We start from the raw sequence: 20229 nt of genomic DNA on the forward strand, positions 1-20229 counted from the left end.
TTTCCCCGCCTGGAGTCCCCGCCAGTGGCTCAGATATCTCACACTAACAGAAAGCGTCTGTGTTCACTCTCTTTCAGAGGAGAAGCAGCACGTCGATGAAGCCAGTTTAAAGCGTGAGTTCCACTCTTTGTGAGCGTCATGGTCCACAGACTGGGAGAGCCTTCCTGCGCTTGGACACAGCCCGACTTGTGGCTTGGAGGTGGTCCTTCTATTGACCTCGCAGCCTTGAGATCTAAGATGGTGCTGTCAGTAATGCAGTGTGTGTGTGTGTGTGTGCATGAGTCTATATGCACACACACGTGCTCTGTCAGAAGAGGACGCACAGGGTTGAGCTCTTTTGAGGCGCTTGTAGATTGACGTACCAGGTGATGAGCCGGGCAGCCAGGTGAGACCGTAAGACAACACTGTATAAGAGAAACACAAGCCGCATTGCCTGGAGCGGAGGGAGGTCCGCCTGTGTGTCTGCAAGGGTTAGGGTCACTTTATATTTGTGTCGGAGGAAACGTTCAACTCGGGTATGGACGACAGAGGCAGCGAGACCAGGCTTGATTTGCTAGGATGAATCGAGAGAAAGATTATAGGATCAGACAGACATGCTTTTCTCTGGCGGGTGCAGGTTTTCCGCTGGGCAATGCACGAGCAATCAACACTTGTCCAAGAAGGATGCATCCTTTCTGTTATCATTAAAGCCACAGTTACTTATTCACTTGGGCAAGAAATGGGGCCACTTCACTGCTTTTGCATCTGAGCTTGATGTCAGGGTTTGTATCTCAAGTCCAAAGTCTGGTTTAACCCTCCCTGCATTCTTCTGTCTTGTTCTAATGACTGCATCGTCTTGGCGCATTTGTTGTAGTCAGAATCAAAAGGCAAACAGTAGACTTGAGTGAATAAAAGCCACCGTGGAGCTGTGGAGGAACTCCCAGAGTGAAGTGTGGTGGAGTGTACGATGCAGGCATTGAGAAACGCTCCCAAGTTCCACTCCCTGAGGGCCTGCCCAGCCCCGTGTGTACCTGCCCAGGAACAGCAGTTATGGAGGCTGGCCATTTGGGATCCCAAAGTGTGCATTTGAAACCCAAATTCACACCCCTCGTGTTTATTTGGGTCATCATGATTTTCATGTCGTACATATGTCTGGAGCACTTCACATGCCCACACATCCCAGACTCTCAATCACAGCTTTGTAGTTTTTGAAAGGAGGCAAACTCTACAGGAAAGAGAAGCATGTAAATATGTACCAATGCTTATGAAGTCATTATTATCTGTATGTAAAAAGGATGTGCATTGGAAAGGGAAAATGGCTCAATGAATGTTTTAAGTAATCCATGTACCAAACTGCATTTTGAAACTGCATGTTCCCCAAAGCACACATTGAGTTGAAATGCCAAGTCTTCTCTTCAGATACCATTGTTTTTGTTCATGTATCATAGGCACCTTCTGTTCATCTGCCTACAAAATCCAGCATTTTAGGGTTGGGCTTTTGAAAAAAAAAGAGAGAGAGAAAAGAAAGATAAAAATATGGGTATTTGTCACTAATTCCTGCCAATCCACTGAGCACCTGAAGAAGTCAAGTATTTTAAAATAATATGCATTTTCTAAATACTAGAATGTACCTTTTATTCAAAACCAGTGGACTGGATTGAATCGAATGTTGGGCTCACTATTTAGCTCTTCAGATAGAGGAAGTGGCACAAAGAGGCTGAAACACAGACATGTTTGCTGTGTCACTGAGATGTGTGCAGCCTAAGACTTGTCACCATACGCAGCACGCACAGCATCCAGGAACACACACACGTGTTTTCATTTGTCCAAGCCAGAATTCACGTGCACAATATCCAGAAAAACATACGTATTTTCATTTGTCCAAGCCAGAATTCATGTGCACAATATCCAGAAAACACATGTGCTTTCGTTTGTGCAAACCAGAATCCATGTAAACTGCAGCTTCCTTGTTGACACGGTGTGTGTACCTCGTTCCCGTGGTCTCAAGCTCCAGTTGCTGAAGGACCGTGGCTTTTCCCTAAAGTGCTCAGCCCTCGAGGAACCTGTAGCCTTCAGGACACCCTGAGTGCCTTACGCGGCTGTGAACACCAGTGCCGGCAGTCAGGAAGGAGGGCGTGCTGGGAGTGGGTTTGGAGGTGTTGGACGTTAATCTACACTGACCATCACTGCATCATTGACCTTAAGATGGACTGTATGTTTTAGCACAGTGATGGATTTACGTTTAGGCTCAGGAAAATCAAGCTGTACATATAGGTATCAAATCATATATTTGTTTACTGTGTATTTTTTAAAAGCTTTATTGTAAATTTATGCAAACACGAGTGAGGACTTGTTTTCTCATGGCAATGTGCCAAACAGTGTTTGTGCTCCCTGAAGCAGTTCCTTAATAACCACACTCTAAACACGTGATGCTCTGTTCAGTGCTAAACAGTATTCAGAGCCCTAAAATAGGTTTGTATGGTGATCAACTACAGAATTTTACACATATTTTTGTATTGTGATTCCTATGATATATACCAGAGAATTTTTACTCATTTGTAAATTATTGTACAGTTTTTAATAAAGATTGTTTTAAATCTTAGAATATCAAAGTTCTCCACCTCACAAAGTATTAAAGTCTGGACTTATCGGGTACAGTAGCCACTTCTGTATTCTGTGTCCACTCTCTGAATGATAGTGCATCTTCCCACACCAGAAAGGAGAGCTGGGCCTTCTGCGCGTTGGGAAGGGGGACCCAGGCATCTCACATACAGCCTCGTCCTAAGTTATGGGGGGGGGGGCTCATCCGGAGGACAGGCTCTGAGGTCACCTGGGGTCAGCCACAGGGAGGCCTGCTCCTGGGCTGTTTGTCAAATGAGAACCTAGGGAGAAGTCAAGTCCCTGAGAATGGTGAATTTCTGTGAATGAATAAGAACCTGTTTCAGTGTCAGTGACCCCACAGAGGTGAGCACAGGCTGTTGGATCTCTTTGGGAAAGTGGGAACCCGAGGTGGGGCTAAGATGAGGGGCAGAAAGTGTTGATTGGGCTCTGCAGGGTTCTTATGCCTCTTGCTGTCCCAGCTTATGCTTTGAAATTCCAGCTGCGGCTGTTTTAACAGAAGCAAAGACTGGGATGTGTTTTCCTTACAAACCAATCCCCACGGGGCTTGACTTAGTAACAGCACTGTCCTGGGAGGCTGGGCGGGCTGAGAGTCCTCCTGCCGTGTCCCACCCAAACTCGGAACTTGCTTTTTAAAAAATAAGTGTTCATCTATTTGGCTACATTGTGTCTTAGTTGCGTCACAGGGGCCTGGTTGCTCTGCAGCACATGGGGTCTCAGTTCCCCTACCAGGGACGGAACTGTGTCCCCCGCCTTGCAAGGCAGATTCGCAACCACCGGAGCACCAGGGAAATACCCGAAGTCTGTTTTTCCAGGCAGTCAGAATCAGCTTCCGTGATCGCATCATCCCCACCACCACCACCACCACCCCTGCTCTGCCCTTCCAACTCGCCAAACGTTTGAGTCAGAGCCTCCTTGCCTGACTTGGGATCGCCCACGGGGCCTGGAAATGTGGCTGAAGTTTCGAAAAATTGTTTTGTTTTGTTTTGTTTTCCGTGCCTCCTCTCCTCAGGTCCTTCTGCAGGTTGAAAGGGAGGTCAGAACCCCGTTGCGAAGCGGCTTTGCTTGGGCAGAAAGCGCGCCCTCAGCCCAGACCCGGAGCTTTCAGCACCCGCCGCGTGGACAGCGCCGGCTCCTCGCGAGCGCCCAGCAAGGCTTGGGAGTTGGGGGTGGGGGTGGGGGTGGGGGGTGGAGGGCAGGCAAAGGGAAAGGGGCGGGGGGAGCGCCGGGCCCGGGTCCGCCCCGTCTACGCGCAGCGCTCAGTTCCTCCACTGGAGGCTCCGGGACCGGCCGCCCCTCGCCCACTCCCGCAATGGCAACGAGGCGGCCGCAGGAGCCCGCAGGGGCTCTGCCCGCCTGCCTGGGGGCGCGGGGCACGGGCAGCCCCCAGGCCCGCCCAAAGCTCGGCGGAGTCTTCCGCTGCGTGGAGGACGCCTTTGAGAACAAGACCCTGTCTCTGGATGCGCTGGGAGGCGGCCACCGGGGTCCGAGAGGCGGAGGGCCCTACAGCGGCACAAGCGGCTACCCGGGGAGTCCCAGCGAGCCAGGTGGAGACGGCCTGGGGGCCGCGGCGAGTCTCCCAGAGGGGCCCAACGCGGCCCAGGCCCACGGCCCACAGCAGGTAGTGGCCGCGGTGCGGGGGCTGCGGGCGGCGGGGCTGGTGAACGGGGGACGCGGGCTCTGTCCCTAAGGCCCAGCACATCCACCCCAGAGGCCACCCCGGGAGCCATCCAGGGGCCCGTCCTCTTCGGAGAGCCTCCAGCCCCTCCCCGGGGACGCGACCGCTGGCCGCAGGGCCTCTTCCCCACGACAGGCCGAGCCTAAGCCTGGACCTCCCCATCCTCCGCCCCCTCCCCAGCCCGCACCCCCCGAGGCCTGGGCTTTCCTGCTCTGTTTGTCCTGGGCTCGCCCAGATCTTTCTCTGTGTCTCCTGGTCTCTTTCTGTCCTCTGTGTGTCCCTGCAGCCCCTCTCCTGTCCTCAAGGCTCGCGGGGCTGGCCCTGGACAGTCTCACAGGCAGGTGTCTCCACTGTCCGGCCCCAGGGTCTGGCGCTGCCAGCCCTGCCCTGGCAAATCCTCGAAGGAGCCGAGCTTTGGCCTGAAACATCTTTCAGGACGGAGTCCAGCTCCCTGAGATCCTCAGCCTGGACTTTAGACTAGACTCGGTCCCCGTGGCCTTGGGTGCCCTGGGTCATCAGGGAGCTGGTGGCGGGCCTCCGGCTGGCCAGGGGCGAAGCGGGGCCTGGCAGGTCATTACCGGACCCCTCTCCCTGTCCATCCTGGGCGGAGGGCTGGCGGGGAACTTTGCCCACACACTGGCCAGGACCAGTGGCAACCGTCTTTCCACCCCCACCCCCATCCCACTCCGCCTGCAAGAGTTCGCTTGCGGACTCCGCCGGGGCTGGTCAGCGGCCTCAGCGCGGGCCTAGCCGGAGTTGACGGCAGCCTCTCGGAGCCGGGCCGGGGCGGGGCTTGAGAACCCGGGAGCAGCTGTGGGCCGGGGGTGGGGCCGGGGGCGGGGCCGGGGGCGGGGCCGGCAACCGAGCTGAGCGGCCCGGCGCGCTCGCACTTGGAAGCCGGCCGCCCACACGTACACACCCGGGCTCCGTGGGCTCCCCCGCGAGGCCTAGCTGGTGCATCCCCCGCCGGGGACCCCAGGCCCGCCCCGCCCCGCCCGAGCCAACCGAGACGTTGGCGCCGGCGGGAAGAGCAGAATGTCCTTCCAGGGCAAGAAAAGCATCCCCCGGATCACGGTGAGCCCCGCTGCCCGCTCCCCGCTCCCGCCAGCCCCGCGCCTGCCGCCCCTTGCGCCGGGCGGGGCCTGGCCTCTGGGCCCCCGGGAGGACCTTCCCGGCCGCGCGCCGGGTCCCCTTCCCTCGGCGTCCAGGCCCTCCCGTCCCCCACCTCACCTTGCGCCCTGTCCCGGCGCTGCCCCCTCCTGCCCAGCTCCTTCCCGCGCAGCCGGCGGGGCCCGCGAGCGCCGCGCTAGACACCCTCAGGGAGCCGGCTCCCCTGAGACCCCCTCTGCGTCGAGGAGGGCTCGGGCCTGGGGGTGGGTGGGGGCGGGGAGACCCGCTTCCTAAAGCGCAGATGCGCCTCCCCCCTACCCCGCGGGGCCTCTCTCTAAGCTCCGGCTCGGAGTTGGCGGGCAGCGCGGCCCTTTGTTGACAAGGCTGGTCCAGCCACCGGCCTCGGGTGCAGAGATGCCATTCCCGCGCAGCCCGCCCCTCGGCCGCCCCTGTGCCCCCCCGCCGCACCGGGAGCTCTTTGTCCCAGACAAAGCATCTGAGGCCGGCGCTCAGCCCCAGCCCCGGGAGCCCCCGGAGCCCCTGGCCGCCCTGAGCCCTCCTTGGAGCTGGAGTTTGGAGGCCCCCGGCCCCGAGGGTGGTGGGGAGAGTGCTCCCTCGTCACTGAGCGGGCACCCAGGCAGCTCGGCTCCCTGGAGAAGACCCTCTAACACCACACGCCCCAGGTGGGGGAAGTCCGACTGTCCACCCAGGGCTGCCAGGAAACAAAGCCGCCCCCTCCAGGCGGCGGGAGCCCAGCGCGGAGAGGGAGAGGGGGAGGGCGAGACGGAGGGAGGTGCCTGGAGGCCCGGGGGTGGCCTGCCCCTGGGAGCCCGCGGATTGAGCCCCAGCTCTGCACTTGGCTTCAGGGGAGGGCCGTGGGGTTGCCAGTTCACATCCTGAGACACTCAGGGAAGAAGGAGGGGGTCCTGCCTCAGGACTGGCCCAGATTCTGACCTAATGCAGGAAGCCCACCAGGGCCGGACAGGGTGGGGAGGGTGGCCCCACCTCTGGGTGGGTCAGAGGCCAGATGGCCAGGTCAGGAGACTGTCACCCCGGTCCTGAGGGCTGCTGCATTCCCCTCTTGGCTCCAAACCTGGGAAAGTGCCCAAGTCTGAAAACTGGGGGTTGAGTGGGGACTCAAACCACCGTCTTCCTGCCCAAAGCCTTCCCCTTCCTCTTCTTGGGCGTGTTTGAGTGGAGTGGGGACCCTGCAGGAGGAGGCAGCCAGGCTCTGACACTGGCTTGGGAGCTGGGTGAGGTGAATCCTTGTGATATGACCGGTCAGGGCCAGGCCTGGTCCTCAGGGGGCTGGGCAGTGAGTCCCTGAGGACCCAGCAGGGAGAGGCCCCGGCAGCTGGGGCCAGTCCATGGCGTAGACTGGAGCTGGCGGCAGGGCACCCAGTAGGTATTCTCAGCTTCGAGGCCCACACTATCTCTGGCGCAGCCACCCAGCCCAGTAGGAGAGCCATCTAGGTGACTCGGGAATGAATGGGTGCGGCAGTTCCAGTAAAGTTGAGCTATGGGCGTTGAAATGTGAATTTCATATAATTTTTATGAGTCTCAATATAGTCTTCTTATGATGTCTTTCAGCCAACATGAGATGCAAACCATCCTTGGTGCAGGGCTGGGCAGACTGTACAAGCTGGGGATCCCGTCTGGCCTGTGGCTCGTTAGCCACCCTCCTGTAGACTGTGGGGTGGAGGTTCTACTTTGAGTCAATAGAAATCTGAGAATTCATCCCAAACTGTTAGATGTTAATAAGAATAGAGTGATGTGCTCTGGCTCATAAGCCATGAATTATTTATCCCCTCAGCAGCCTCTGAGAGAGCTGCTAAGTGCCCTGCACACTTCCGTTCTGGCTTCAGGCTGACGCTGGGTTTAGAACCAGAGCTCCCAGCTGGAGTCCCAGCCCAGCCTCCTGGGTGGGCACCCAGGAGCCCCAGGCCAGGGCCAGAGCCCCGTGAAAGAGCTGTGGTTCTGGCTATCTGAGCCCCAGGAAGTGTGAGGCTCAAGGTTGTGGGGGAACGTGCCACAGGGCTGGGTTCTCACCCGTGAACCTGCTCTCAGCCACCACCCTTTCTGTGTTTCTCGCCATTTTGCTCCACTGAGGCCCGGCCATCACCCCGCACCCTGCACAGCCTGTGACCGGCCCCCCATCTCCCCTCCATCCCAACCGTCAGAAGTGGACCGATCGCGGCCCAGCTCCGTGCCGCGGCATGCCCCTAACAGCCACACTCCCTGACACTGTTCACCTCCTTGGGGCGACCTCCAGGCGGCACCAGAGCCACGAGCACCCCAGTGCCTTCCTGGCTTGCACCCCCATAGCCTCTCCGTCATCAGCTCCTGCGCCCTGACTCTCAGCCTCTCTGGAGTCCATCTCTCATCCACCCCATAATCCCAGCCAGGGGGCCCCCGCATCTCATCCAGACACACGGACACCACTGCAACCATGACCTGTGTCTGTCCTTGAACATGAGAGCCACTTTCTACCCAGGCCACTGTGATCTCTCCGCAGGCACTTAGACACAGCTTGAGGCACCACCGGTGGCCCACTGACCCCCCAGACCCCGCACGTCCCACCCCAGCCTGCCACCCCCATCCTGTATCAGCCAGACTCTTCTCTGCCCCGGGCCTTTGCGCGGGCTGCTCCCTGGCCTGGGCCTGAGTCACAGCCATGTCAGCTCCTCATAGAGGCCCTTCTTGGTCCCTGTGGCAGCCCCGAAACGTCCCTCTGTGCGCTTATGAGCGTCACCGCCTGTGAAGGCTGTGTGTGTGACATCTGTCTCCCCCCAACTGGGATGTGGCCATCCTGCGGGGGGCCCTGCCTGCCGGGGCCTGCTCTAACCCCCGCCTCCCGGCACCGTCGCAGGCCACAGAGATTCTGGAAGGAGCTTGGCCCGGCTGTCAGCTGGAGCCGCCTCTGCAGGTGGACAGGGAGGGCCGGCCTTCCAGGCCCACAGGGCCAAGCGAGACGTGGCCCACCTCCCCCTCGGCATGGGCTTTAGAAATTGGGCAACACACGTGACGGTGTGCCAGTGGTCAAATGCGCGGCTACGCGCACTGACATGGCTTTGCCATGGTGACGCGGGAAGGTGGCTGGCCGTTCACCCGTGTCTTCGGTGAGGCCAGACTGCCTGACTGTGGGTGTGGGTCACATGCAGGGCCTGTGGGCAGCCGCCTCCGAGGGCCACCGCCGCAGGGTGGGGTGGCCAACCCTGCGGGCTCTGTGCTGGTCCCACACACACAGACCGTGTTCAAAGGACACATACAGACGTGTGTTCCATCGTGACTTCAGAGGGAAGCTGGTGCTCAGTGTACCGCTGGGTCACTCGGTTTGGAGCCAATGTGCCCCCGTTTATTTGTTTCGGACAGAGTGACCGCCTCCTGATCAGAGGGGGGAAGATCGTGAATGATGACCAGTCCTTTCACGCTGACCTGTATGTGGAGGATGGCCTGATAAAGTGAGTTGCTGCCTCTTCGCAGTCACCCGTGTACACCTTGCTCACATGCTGCCCGGAAGCTTGCTTCTGGGCGAGATCCATGTGAGGGTTTTTCCCACAACCTCGTTCCCTGGAAATAACTCCAGCCCCTCCCGCACCTTCAGCGAGGCCTTGGAAAGCAGGACGAGGCTTCCTATTTCTCTGTTATCACAGCTTCAGTACCTGTGGGCTCACAGTAGGTGCTTAAAAATGCTTATTGACCACACCTTTTCGTTTCTCTGCTCGTGTCTGTCAGGCAGCTCCAACCTCTGGTCAGCAAGGCTGCGAGTGGACACCTCAGTGACCAGCTCAGGGTGGGATCCTCCATGCTGGCTGTCCTGAGCCCCTGCGATGTCAGGGGCGGGTCCAGTTAGGCCTTGGCTGTATTGCCCTTCGCCTCCAAGACAGGAGCCCAAGGGCAGGCGTCCCAGCTCCGCAGCCTTGCCAGGGGCCCCATTCACATTTGCTCAGGGCTCTTCCTAACCAGTGGGATTTCTGTTGCTTTCAGGCAAATTGGAGAAAACCTCATTGTCCCTGGGGGCATCAGAACCATCGATGCCCACGGCCTGCTGGTCCTGCCAGGCGGAGTTGACGTCCACACGCGGCTGCTGATGCCTGTTCTGGGCATGACCCCCGCTGACGACTTCTGCCAGGGGACCAAGGCCGCCCTGGCGGGGGGCACAACCATGATATGTGAGTGTCGTCCGTGGGGGCGGGGGGGTCCGTCCTAACTCTGGGCCTCTGGCGGGCTTGCATATCGCAGCAAGCACTTTCCCTGGTGGAGTTTTCTCGGGCTGTTTCTCTCTCTCTTTTTTTTTAATATAATTTTTTTTTGAAGGATAATTGCTTTACAGAATTTTGCTGTTTTTTGTCCAACCTCAACATGAATCAGCCATGGTTCCTCTTTACTGCACTCACTCTGAGAAGTGCTGAGTGCCTGAAGTGCTGAATGGCCCAGCCCAGTTCCTCAGCCTGCGTGTGCTGCCTTGGCCAGCGCTGGAGCGCTCCTGGGGTTTCCATGGAATGTGCCCATAGTTGATTATTTCCCGGGAAGCCAGCAGCTGGCCAAGGTCCTGGTTTGGAAAACTCAAGTGCCTTGGACAAGTTCAGGGGTTGCGTTGCCTGAAATGTCAGACACATTTGCTCCTGAGCCTCACCCCCTCTGAGGCTTGGTTTGCAGAAACTCATGTCCAGGAGAGCTAAAGATGGTGGAGGCAGTGTTTTAGAGAAAGGATGATAAAAATACTGTTATCCGATCAACAACCCCCAGAGTCCCTGTACCAGGCACAAGCACTGTTCTGATGTGCCTGAGCTCCATGCGTGGCAGAGAAGCCCAGTTCACAGCTTGTGAGGGGTTCACTTCCCACCGTGAACTTGCTCGTGGTCAGTTCAGGAGCCCGGACAGGAAGCCAGCATTTAGCCCCTCTCCTTCCCTGAGACCCATCAGCTCCACAGCGCCAAAGGAAGGCGCCTCTGCTCGGGCTGGACCTGGTCCAACCCTGGCTGCACCGCGGCCTGGCGGTGACCTCAGGCAGCCCATGGTTAAACATCATGCTTCCCTGCACATTTGGGCAGGAGGCAGGGGGTGGGAGGGTGGAGTGAGAGGGGGCCCGTGGTTGCCAGGTGCACGTGGGCACATGGTGGGCGCTGCCACTGCCTCCCGGGAAGGGCTGCTCCAGGTACTCAGACCGACTTCACAGGCCCCAGCCTGGTGTGGCTTACTGAGCTATAAGGTGGCCAAACCCAGCAGTGGCCCGCCCCCCCGGTCTGATGAGGGAGCGCTCTTCTTTCAGGCCCTTGGTCCTGCTGGTCACGGGGGGCCCGGGCCCAGTGGGACGCCCTCCTGGCTGTGTCTCCCGCTGGTGCTGAGGTGTCCGATGGGCTGTGAGGATGGAGGTGCTGTAGGCATGGGCTGGCCTCTGCGGGACTGCAGCCATGAGCGCCTGCAGGACAGCATCCTGGGTGTGCAATGGAGCCATGGGAGGCTGAGGGGCCCACGTGAGGGGTGTGCGGGGAGGCACAATGTCTACCTGTAACCTTGGGTGGGCATGCCTTCCCACCGGCCACCCCGCCCAGCTCTCTCCCTGCTCCCGGCAGAGGTTGTGAGTGGGGTGTGGGCCATGGCCGCAGGGTTGCTGGCGGGGCCAGGGGGACAGTGCAGTGTCCATGTGCTCACCCTGGTTCTCCAGGGTGGGAGGGGACCCTCCATGGTGTGTGTGGTCGGGGAGGCACAAGGGAAGCCAGCCCCGCGTGCCACTGTGGGCCGGCTCGCAGGTTCAGCACTGTGGACAGCACCCCACCCCACCCCCGCCCGCCAGGCGCACCTCATTCAGCCAGGCTCTTTAGGGTGAGTCTGCTGGGGAGGGAGGTCCTTCTCTCTGCTCAGGAAGAGGCTGGGGACAAGGGGCAGGACAGATGGACAGTTCCCAGCAGCCCCAGCCCCACATAAGGCTCTAAGTCTCTCCTCTGCTTTTCTCAAACATGCCTCCTGGTCTCCTGGGAGCGTGAAGCCATTCTCCCTTGGAGACCCAGGCGGTTCTGGTGGCCAGAGTGGGGGACTTAGCTGAGCACGCTGTCTCCGCAGTGGACCACGTGTTCCCCGAGGCGGGGGTGAGCCTGCTGGCAGCCTACGAGCAGTGGCGAGAGCGAGCGGACGGCGGGGCCTGCTGCGACTACTCCCTGCACGTGGACATCCCCCGCTGGCACGAGAGCACCAGAGAGGAGCTGGAGGCCCTGGTCAGGGACAAGGGTGAGCAGGAGTCTAGCCAGGAGGAGGGGCAGCTGCGGGGCCTGTGCTTCTGGGGTCAGGTGGACGCTGCATCCATCTGACTCCAGGGCAGGCGGCTGGGTGTGGGGCAAGTTGGACAAGAGCCATTTGAAGGTGTGCTGGGCTGAGAGGTCAGCTGTGCCCGCACCTGGGGGTCGCATCCGGGGCTGCTCTCTTCACAGGAAGACAGTCACAGCTTGTGCCCCCTTGTGTCTTGGGCCTGGGCGAAGGAAAAGCATGATAAGCCTTCTTAGCCCTGAAGATCCTCTAGAAGGAGATGCCTTAAAACCCACAGTCCTCTACTGCTGCCTCAACAGAAACAGGACAGTTTATAAACAGGCTTAAATATCTTTTTAAATCAAAAGCCCTGAGGCTAAAACCACATCAAAGTTTATAGTGGATTTGAAGGAAAGTCAGGTGGATGTTGTAACTGACCTCTGGTGATCAGCGTTGAGTGTGGTCTCAGCTCACAGCCGGGAGTGGAAGGGCAGGGTCAGAGGGGCCAGCAGGGATGGGACCTGGGACGGGGGTGCTGGCATCAGAATCCAGGCCAGGCCGGGAGGCTACTGGTCTCTCAGCCCAGGAAGCGGTGCGCCTGCTCCACCGCACACCTGACGGAGGCAGGGAGGTTCCGTCCAGAGTGATGGACCTCAGGCCCGTGACCTTTGGCACTTAGGAGCCCTCACCCTGGGGCAGGCGGGGGCCTCAACCAGGCAGCAGCTCTGCCTCCTGGGTCCTTCCCTACCTGGCCTGGGGGCCTGCAGCCTGGCGGCTCAAAGCAGAGGTGCAAACCCGGAACCTGCAGCCATCACCCCACCCCCGAGCTGCTGGGGCAGGGGGCAGTGATGGGGGGCCGTTAGTGAGGGGGAGTGATGGGGCAGGGGGTTAGGGGCAGTGGGGGTTAGTGATGGGGTGGGGGGTGTTAGGGGCAATGGGGGCTGAGTGATGGATGAGGGTGAGGTGCTAGGGGCAGTGCGGGTTAGTGATGGGGTGGAGGGGTGTTAGGGCCGGTGGGAGGTGAGTGATGGGGTGGGGTGGGATGTTAGGGGCACTGGGGGGTTGGTGATGGCTGAGGGTGGGTGTGAGGGGCCGTGGGGGGTTAGTGATGGGGTGGGTTGTTAGGGGCCGTGGGGGGTAGTGATAGTGGGTGTGGGGTGCATTAGTGAAGGGTGTGTGGGTTCTCACCTGCTTTGCTGCTAGGGAACAGTTGGTTCCTCACCTCAGAGTCGAGGAGCTGGATGGACTTGGATGTCTCTGCCGCAGTCTGGGCTGGTCTGGAGTATGTGGGGCTGATGCCCAAGGTCCGCCAGGCCAGCTGGTGAGGCCCTTGGGAGAGGCTACCCTCACCTGGCACCTGACCTCTCCTGCTTCCCCCCAGGTGTGAACTCCTTCCTGGTTTTCATGGCGTACAAAGACAGGCACCAGTGCACAGACGGCCAGGTAGGGGCGGGGGTGGGAGGCCGCGGGCGCTGGGGGCGGGGCCTCACCCCCACGTGGTCCTGAGGGGGTGGGGCAGGCAGGGCGGGCGCTGGGGGGCGGGGCCTCAGCTCCACGTGGTCCTGAGTTTGGGGGCAGGCTCTGCGGGTGCTGGGGGGGCGGGGCCTCACCCCCACGTGGTCCGCCTGCGTCTCCCCAGATTTATGAGATCTTCAGTGTCATCCGGGACCTGGGGGCCGTGGCCCAAGTGCACGCGGAGAATGGGGACATCGTGGACGAGGTGGGGCTGGTGGGGTGACCCTGCCCTTGGCCGTGCGAACGCAGAGCCACAAACCCCGGGGAGGGGACCTGGAACCTGGCCCGGGTGATAGCTAGCTCAGGGCGAAGGTCAGGCAGGGGGGTTGCTGGGAGCCTGCGGGCTCTTGGCCACAGCAGGTCTTTCCTCATCCTCACACATCTGACCTTAAATTCTCCAAAACTGAGGTGTTGCTTCCTGGGGTGGGAGGGAACGCAGAGGCGGGTTCCCGTGCCCTCTGGCCCAGGACTGGGCCCTACAGAGCTGTTCCTTCTGCCCACGGGCGCACCTGTGGGGTTTGTGGCCCAGTCCTCCGTCGAGGCTGCTGCCTGGGGAGGCCCTGGCCCTTCTGCCCATGCCCCACCTTCCCCACAAGCCCAGGCCTCTGCCCCCACTGTTTGCCCACCAGCCTCAGTGCCCACAGGGTCCAGGCAGTGGCAGGGGGCACGGAGGAGCTTCCCAGCCGCCCGGGGGTCTGTGGGGTCGGGGGAGTCACACACACACACAGCACACCCCCGCCCCGTGACGTTCCAGACCCGCAGAGAAGCTTTCTGGGACCCACTGGCCTCTCCGGTTCCCAAGCTCACCAGGAGCCAGGGACACTCGGGAGGAGCATGTGGGGTTCCGGGCAGTGCGTGCTGCGTGTGTCTCTAGGGCGGGGTGGCTGGGCCGGGAGGAGGGTGGGAGGTGTGTGCTGGGGGAGGGGCTTGTTCTGGTCGGCTCCTCCCCGGTTCTCCACCCCGAGTTCGTCCACACCAGCGGGTGCTGTGCAGAGGTGCTGTTCACCTTGGGGTGAACCAGCCTGAGACAGCCCCACTCCTGGCTGTGCAGAGCCCCCAACCCCGCCCCATGCGTGCACACCCCGGCCGTGAACGCCCCCGTGACCACACACCCCGTGCACACACCCGCTGGGGAAGCAGCAGTAGGTGAGGCTGGGGGGCCTTGACCTTCTCACTGAGGAGGCTTGCGACCCCAGGCGCATTCGGCCTTCTGCAGCCCTGGGGCTCCCTCATCCGTGATTCGGGGAGCCGGAGTCACCCCCTTCAGAGCGCGACCCCTCTACTCCCCCCAAGTTCTCGGGGTGGGTGATTCGGTGGTCTCAGGGTCAGGCGTCCTGGGCTGTGGACCGCACCCTGCAAGGCCCTCCGGGGCCCGCGCTACTTACTCACAGGCTGAAATGTGGTGTGTGTTTAGGAGCAGAAGCGGCTGCTGGAACTCGGTGTCACCGGCCCCGAGGGCCACGTGCTCAGCCACCCCGAGGAGGTAGGTGTGAGCCTGTGGGGCACCCCAATGGGCCTTCATCGGGGGCGGGCTGGGCCCCATCCAGGTGGGACTGTGACCCCACTGTCCTCGCCTGGGGGTGAGTCAGGGCTCCCGGCCCCCTGCCTGTGGGCTGCGCTGAGGCCTGCACGCAAGACTGAGAGGGCGGGTGGTCTACTCCAGGGTGGCACGGGCCAGCGCAGATTCAGGGCTCGAGCCCTAGGCTGGGGTCCTGGCCCCCGGTGCCCCTCTGAGCCTAGCATCTGTGGGTGGCCAGGGTGTCATGGGCTCACTGCAGTCAGGAGCCCCAGGCTGGGGTCTCGACCCCCGGGTGCCCCTCTGGGCCCAGCATCTGTGGGTGGCCGGGGCGTTGCGGGCTCACTGTGGTCAGGAGCCCCAGCTCTTGCGCGGCCTGAGCAGCCCGTCTGCAGGTGGAGGCCGAGGCCGTGTACCGCGCCGTCACCATCGCCAGGCAGGCCAGCTGCCCCCTGTACGTCACCAAGGTCATGAGCAAGGCCGCGGCCGATGTGATCGCCCGGGCCAAGCGGCGAGGTGGGTGCTGGCTGGAGCAGGGAGGGGCTTGGGGGTCGCTCCTGTCCACAGCCCCCCGGAGCGGCACAGGGTGGCCCCATGGGGATGCAGCGGGCCTGCCGGCCTCCTCAGGGGCCTCTCCTGTGAGGGTTGCGGGTGTGGCCTATGGGGGTGGCCTGAGACTCCCTCTTGTCCAGACAGCAGTGGGACCTGACAGGGGCCTTGAATCACACATGGGGCTAAGGGCCCTGTGTGCATAGAAGTGCGTGTCAGAGCCGTACTGTGTGTGTGTGAGTGTGGGGGGTGTGTGTGTGTGTTACATGATGTGTGTCTGTGTGTGTGTGTGGTGTGTGTGTGTGTGGGCACTTACGTGATGTGTGTCTGTGTGTGTGTGGTGTGTGTGTGTGTGTATGGTGCTGATGTGATATGTGTGTGTGTGTGGTGTGTGTGTGTGTGTGGGGTGTGTGTGTGTGGGGTGTGTGTGTATGGTGTGTGTGTGTGTGTGGTGCTGATGTGATATGTGTGTGTGTGTGGTGTGTGTGTGTGTGCTTATGTGATGTGTGTCTGTGTGTGTGTGTGGTGCTGATGTGATGTGTGTGTGTATGGTGTGTACGGTGTGTGCGGTGTGGTGTGTAAGCCTGCACCCTTGGGTTGTGTGAAGAGCCTCGCCCAGCTGACCCTCGGGCCAAGCTGCTGCTCCCTGGACACCTCCCGGGTTGGCGCGGGCGTGGGTCTGGAGCCAGGTGCCGTCTGGCTGGACGCCGGGCCGTGGAGGAGGCAGGTCCATGGCGGGCGGGGCAGCCGGTGTGTCTGTGCCCCGGCAGAGTGAGGCGGGGGCAGAGCGGCCCCGCAGGAGCCCCGGGCAGGCCAGGTGCCCCGGGTCAGGGAGCAGTCCTCGCAGTCAGGAAATTGAAGGGCAGCATGGTGGGAGGCCTGGCCCAGCCCGTGGCGGGGGTGGGGGATGGTCCTGCGGCCGCGGTGCCGCTCACGCCTTGCCACAGGGGTGGTGGTGTTCGGGGAGCCCATCACCGCCGGCCTGGGTGCGGACGGCTCGCAGTACTGGAGCAAGAACTGGGCCAAGGCCGCCGCCTTCGTCACGTCGCCCCCCATCAGCCCGGACCCCAGCACCGCGGACCACCTCACCGCCCTGCTGTCCAGGTAGGGAGCCCCTGGCCCTGCGCCCCCCAGCTGTGGGGCTCTCCCCCACCCTGCTGTCCAGGCAGGAGTCCCTGGGCCCCCCATCCAGGGAGCCTGCGCCCCCCTCCTGGCCGCGCCCTGTGGGCACACTCCACCCTGTGGCCGGGCGTGGGGTGGGGGTGCTCAGGGAGGACGGGCCCCCTGGGCCCCTGTGACCCCGGCTCTCTGCAGCGGGGACCTCCAGGTGACTGGCAGCGCCCACTGCACCTTCACCACTGCTCAGAAGGCCGTCGGTAGGGACAACTTCACGCTCATCCCCGAGGGTACCAACGGCGTGGAGGAGCGCATGTCCGTGGTCTGGGAGAAGTGTGTGGTGGGTGAGATGAAGGGCCGTGGGACCCCTCCCCATGGAGGAGCTGGCGGGACCACAAAGGGAAGCCCCTGGATGAGCAAAGTCTCTGCGTGGAGAGGAGCTCAGGGCGGGCGGGCTCCAGGCTGTCCCCCCCAGCCCGGTCACCCTGGGGTCCCCAGACATTCTGCTCTAGTCCCCCAGAGGAGACTCCACGTAGCCAGGCCCCGCCCTGGTCCTGATACACCGGCCCTGAGCACAGGGGGTCCCTACACTCTGCAGCATCTCCCCAGGAGGGCCGAGGTTCCCCCAGACGTCTGTCTCACCTGGGGCCTCTGCCCCCGTGCCACCAGCCCTGGCCCTGAGCCCTCCCCCGGGCTGAGGCCCTGACCCCAGGCTCCTGGCCATCACCGGGGGCCAGTCACATCCTCTGGGGACAGATGTCATTGTGGAAACATCAGCATTCACTTGCCCACAAAGTGAGCGTGGAGATGGGCTCAGTGCCAAGGGAGGACCAGACCTGCAGGCCTCACTGAGGCACGCTGCCCTCAGCCTGGAGGGCGGCGCGTGCACACGGGAGCCTGGAGACCAGACCCTGCGTGCTGCTGGGGAGGGTTGCCCCTGACCCCGCCTTCTGGCTTCTCAGGCCTCGGGGCAGATGGATGAGAATGAATTCGTTGCCGTGACCAGTACGAACGCGGCCAAAATCTTCAACTTTTACCCGAGGAAGGGGCGGGTGGCCGTGGGCTCTGATGCCGACCTGGTCATATGGAACCCCCGGGCCACGAGAATCATCTCTGCCAAGAGCCACAGCCTGGTGAGAGAAGCCGGTCCCACATGGGGGCCAGCTTGGGGTCTGGGGGGTACCTGCGGCCATCCTGGACATCCTGGGATGGGCAGGGCCAGCGGGGGTGGGGGACCCTGTCTTGGGGGAGAGCTCACCCGCTCTGTGTGCCCGGGAGACGTGCCTGAGGGGCCAGGGGTGCAGGCACAGCTGCCCCCCCGAAACCCCAACCCAGGCTGAGTGGATGCTTCCCTCCGGGGCCCTGGCTCCAGACTCTGAGCAGTGCTAAGGCCTCCTGAGGGCTCAGAGGGCTGCTGTCCCCCCAGAACGTGGAGTACAACATCTTTGAGGGCTTGGAGTGCCGAGGAGCCCCCAGCGTGGTCATCAGTCAGGGCCGGGTTGTGCTGGAGGACGGGGCCCTGTGCGTCACCCCCGGGACCGGCCGCTTCATCCCACGCAAGACCTTCCCTGACTTCGTCTACAAGAGGATAAAGGCCCGAAACCGGGTGAGCCTGAGCTAGGCGGGTGGGCAGGCGGAGCTCTCAGGCCTGCTCATGGTCAGCCTGCCCTTGGCCGCCCTGCTGTCGGAAAGGCACGGTGGCCTCACCGATCCGGGCGGTTCCTCGCCTGCGTTCGTGACCAGGCCGCTCACGTCACTGCAGAGACTGCGGGCGTGAGGCCAAGGAAACCCTGAGTGACCGCCCCCGGGGACACAGCCACCAAGCCTAGCAGAGGTCACCCAGCATTTAGTAAATTCGGGAAGGAGAGCGGGATGCTCAGACAGCGTCCATGAGTCCTCGTCCCTCTCGCCGGGGCTTGGCCAGCGGCCTGCTGCATCCGGCAGGTGTGCAGGTGTTTGTCCAGGCCCTGCACACGCTACAGGCGGTTCACGCGTGCACACGTGTGCTCACAGGCCCAGCTGCACACACATGCGTGGTCACCACACACGCGGGTTGGCTTTATCGCAGCCCTGTTCCCACTTGTGTAGGATGACATCGTCTGAACCTGTATTTGGAGGGACAGCCCCCGGGCAGGGCTGGGACCGGCACTGGCTCCTCCCCAGGGCAGGAGCGGAGGCCACCCTGACCTGCGGCGCTCCTGTCTCAGGCTGCCTGCACCCCCACTCCCCCAGACCTGCCCTGGGCATGCCGCCTGCCTCGGGGGAGGGGGGTGTGCGTCCACATGCACGGGTGGACACCCCTGGGGGTGGGGGGCCCTGCCCTCGAGCTTGGGGTCGGCTCAGTGCCCCTCACACCCAGCCCTTCGGCCCCCAGCTGGCAGAGATCCATGGTGTGCCCCGAGGCCTCTACGATGGGCCAGTCCATGAGGTGATGGCACCCACCAAGCCAGGGACTGGGTCCCAGGCCCGTGCGTCCTGCCCCGGGAAGATCTCCATGCCCCCCTTCCGCAACCTGCACCAGTCGGGGTTCAGCCTGTCCGGTGAGTGGAGCTTGGGGTGCTCGGTGTCCTTGGTGCCTGGGCCCCGAGGACCGTGCCCAGCCCCCAGCCCTGGCATCTCACATGAGGTGCACAAGGAAGGGGGCTGGGGGTCTCAGGGGTTCACCTGTAGCCGCCAGCTCGAGCCTCTGCTTTGAGGGTCTGGGCTGTGGGGTGTGGATTTGCAGGGAGGCGCTGAGCCAGGCTCTCCCTAGAGAGAGAGCCAGCCCTCCCTGCCCGACTGGGGGCCGACCTAGCCCCTGACGTCCAGTTCCTGCCGGCCTCCGGGATCCAGCCTCGTCCTGAAGGCTGGGGCCAGCCCTCTCTCATCCCGGGCCCGTGCAGGGCGAGACCCGGAGGAGGGACGCTGGGGTTGGCCTCGCCTGTGCCCCTCCGCACAGGCTTCCCGGACGGCCGGCCTTGACCTGTGGGCTCCGGCCACCGGCACACCTGGCCTCACCAGCCTGCTCCTCTGAGGCCTCGGTGGGGGAGCACCTGCTCTGGGGAGGCGCCAGGCCGTCGGGGAGCGTAGGGTCTGCAGCCCTGGCCCCTGGGGTGTGGCGGGCGGGTCTGCCTGCCCCCCAGCGCGGCCTCCGCCCCGCCCTCCCGCAGGCTCACAGGCGGACGACCACATCGCGCGGCGCACGGCCCAGAAGATCATGGCGCCCCCTGGCGGCCGCTCCCACATCACGTCGCTGTCCTAGGAGCTGCCGCGGGCGGCCGGCCCCCTCCTTGTTCCCTCCCTTCCTTGAGCCCACTCTGAAAGGTGCTTGGCCTTCCCTTCTCCTCCCCAGCACCTCTCCCCTTGGGGTCCCACGGCCCGTTACAGGGAGCCCCCGCAGGAGAGGCTGAACGGGTGAGGTTTCACTGCCAGGGCGGGCAGAGGGGCTGGGCATGCTGGTGGGGGCAGCTCAGGGGCCCCGAGCTCTGGGGCCTCGGAAGGCGGGGACCTCTGGAGACGCCCAGGACGGAAGGCGGAGGGCATGGTGCCCTCGTCCCCGACTCTGCTGCCGTCCCGGCCCCGCCCGAGCTGCTGTGACTTCAGGGGCCCACGGGGCTGCTGCGCGGGCAGCTGCACTTCTCAGGCTTCCCGGGACCAGACCCCGGCGCTGTCCCTAGAGCCCTTCCTGCTCCAGGGCCAGGGGCCCCGAGCTGAGTGCTTCCTTCTCCTACGACCTGTGTCCCCAGTAGTTGATTAGAGACGCCGTCCTGTGTGCCGAGGGCACTGTAGTCAGGAACCTGCATGCCACCCGCTGCCCAGCGGCCCCAGTCCCGTGGAACCAGGTTGATTAAAGGCATCTGGACTGGAAGCCACTGGCGTGTGGAGAGCCCTGACTTCTCTGCCCCTACACCATCCCCCAGGGGTT

At 62.4% G+C, this 20229-nt stretch overlaps 2 protein-coding genes across 13 annotated transcripts in view; both read left to right on the forward strand.

Annotated features, from left to right (window-relative positions):
- Positions 1-2586, forward strand: part of JAKMIP3 (Janus kinase and microtubule interacting protein 3) — a 93083-nt gene extending 90497 nt beyond the window's left edge. For all 11 annotated transcript variants that reach the window (XM_044935510.2, XM_044935508.2, XM_044935509.2 and 8 more), the window contains one exon: positions 78-2586. The gene's annotated coding sequence lies outside the window, so the exon portion shown is untranslated. The remainder of the gene's footprint in view (positions 1-77) is intronic.
- Positions 2587-3865: 1279 nt separating this feature from the next.
- DPYSL4 (dihydropyrimidinase like 4) lies at positions 3866-20172 on the forward strand. 2 transcript variants are annotated; one of them, XM_025273955.3, is made up of 14 exons: positions 3866-4219; positions 8759-8847; positions 9374-9558; positions 11450-11614; positions 13011-13072; positions 13269-13349; positions 14559-14627; positions 15056-15176; positions 16157-16313; positions 16524-16665; positions 17288-17458; positions 17752-17931; positions 18700-18865; positions 19475-20172. In XM_025273955.3, the coding sequence occupies exons 1-14, from the start codon at positions 3911-3913 to the stop codon at positions 19564-19566; spliced, it is 1989 nt and encodes a 662-aa protein (XP_025129740.2). In that variant the 5' UTR covers positions 3866-3910; the 3' UTR covers positions 19567-20172. The 2 variants fall into 2 exon arrangements, with proteins under 2 accessions (XP_025129740.2, XP_025129741.1); XM_025273956.3 differs by lacking the exon at positions 3866-4219 and adding an exon at positions 5120-5350.
- The last annotated feature ends 57 nt before the right edge of the window (positions 20173-20229 follow it).

Source organism: Bubalus bubalis, chromosome 23, assembly GCF_019923935.1.
Source record: "Bubalus bubalis isolate 160015118507 breed Murrah chromosome 23, NDDB_SH_1, whole genome shotgun sequence".
NCBI lineage: Eukaryota > Metazoa > Chordata > Mammalia > Artiodactyla > Bovidae > Bubalus > Bubalus bubalis.

Excerpts from the sequence above, each read along its gene's own strand:
- DPYSL4 (XM_025273955.3), top strand. The coding sequence starts at position 3,911 with ATGGCAACGAGGCGGCCGCAGGAGCCCGCAGGGGCTCTGCCCGCCTGC. Across the intron at positions 16,666-17,287 it reads TGGTCTGGGAGAAGTGTGTG|GCCTCGGGGCAGATGGATGA; the intron begins GTGGGTGAGATG and ends CTGGCTTCTCAG. Across the intron at positions 17,459-17,751 it reads CTGCCAAGAGCCACAGCCTG|AACGTGGAGTACAACATCTT; the intron begins GTGAGAGAAGCC and ends CTGTCCCCCCAG.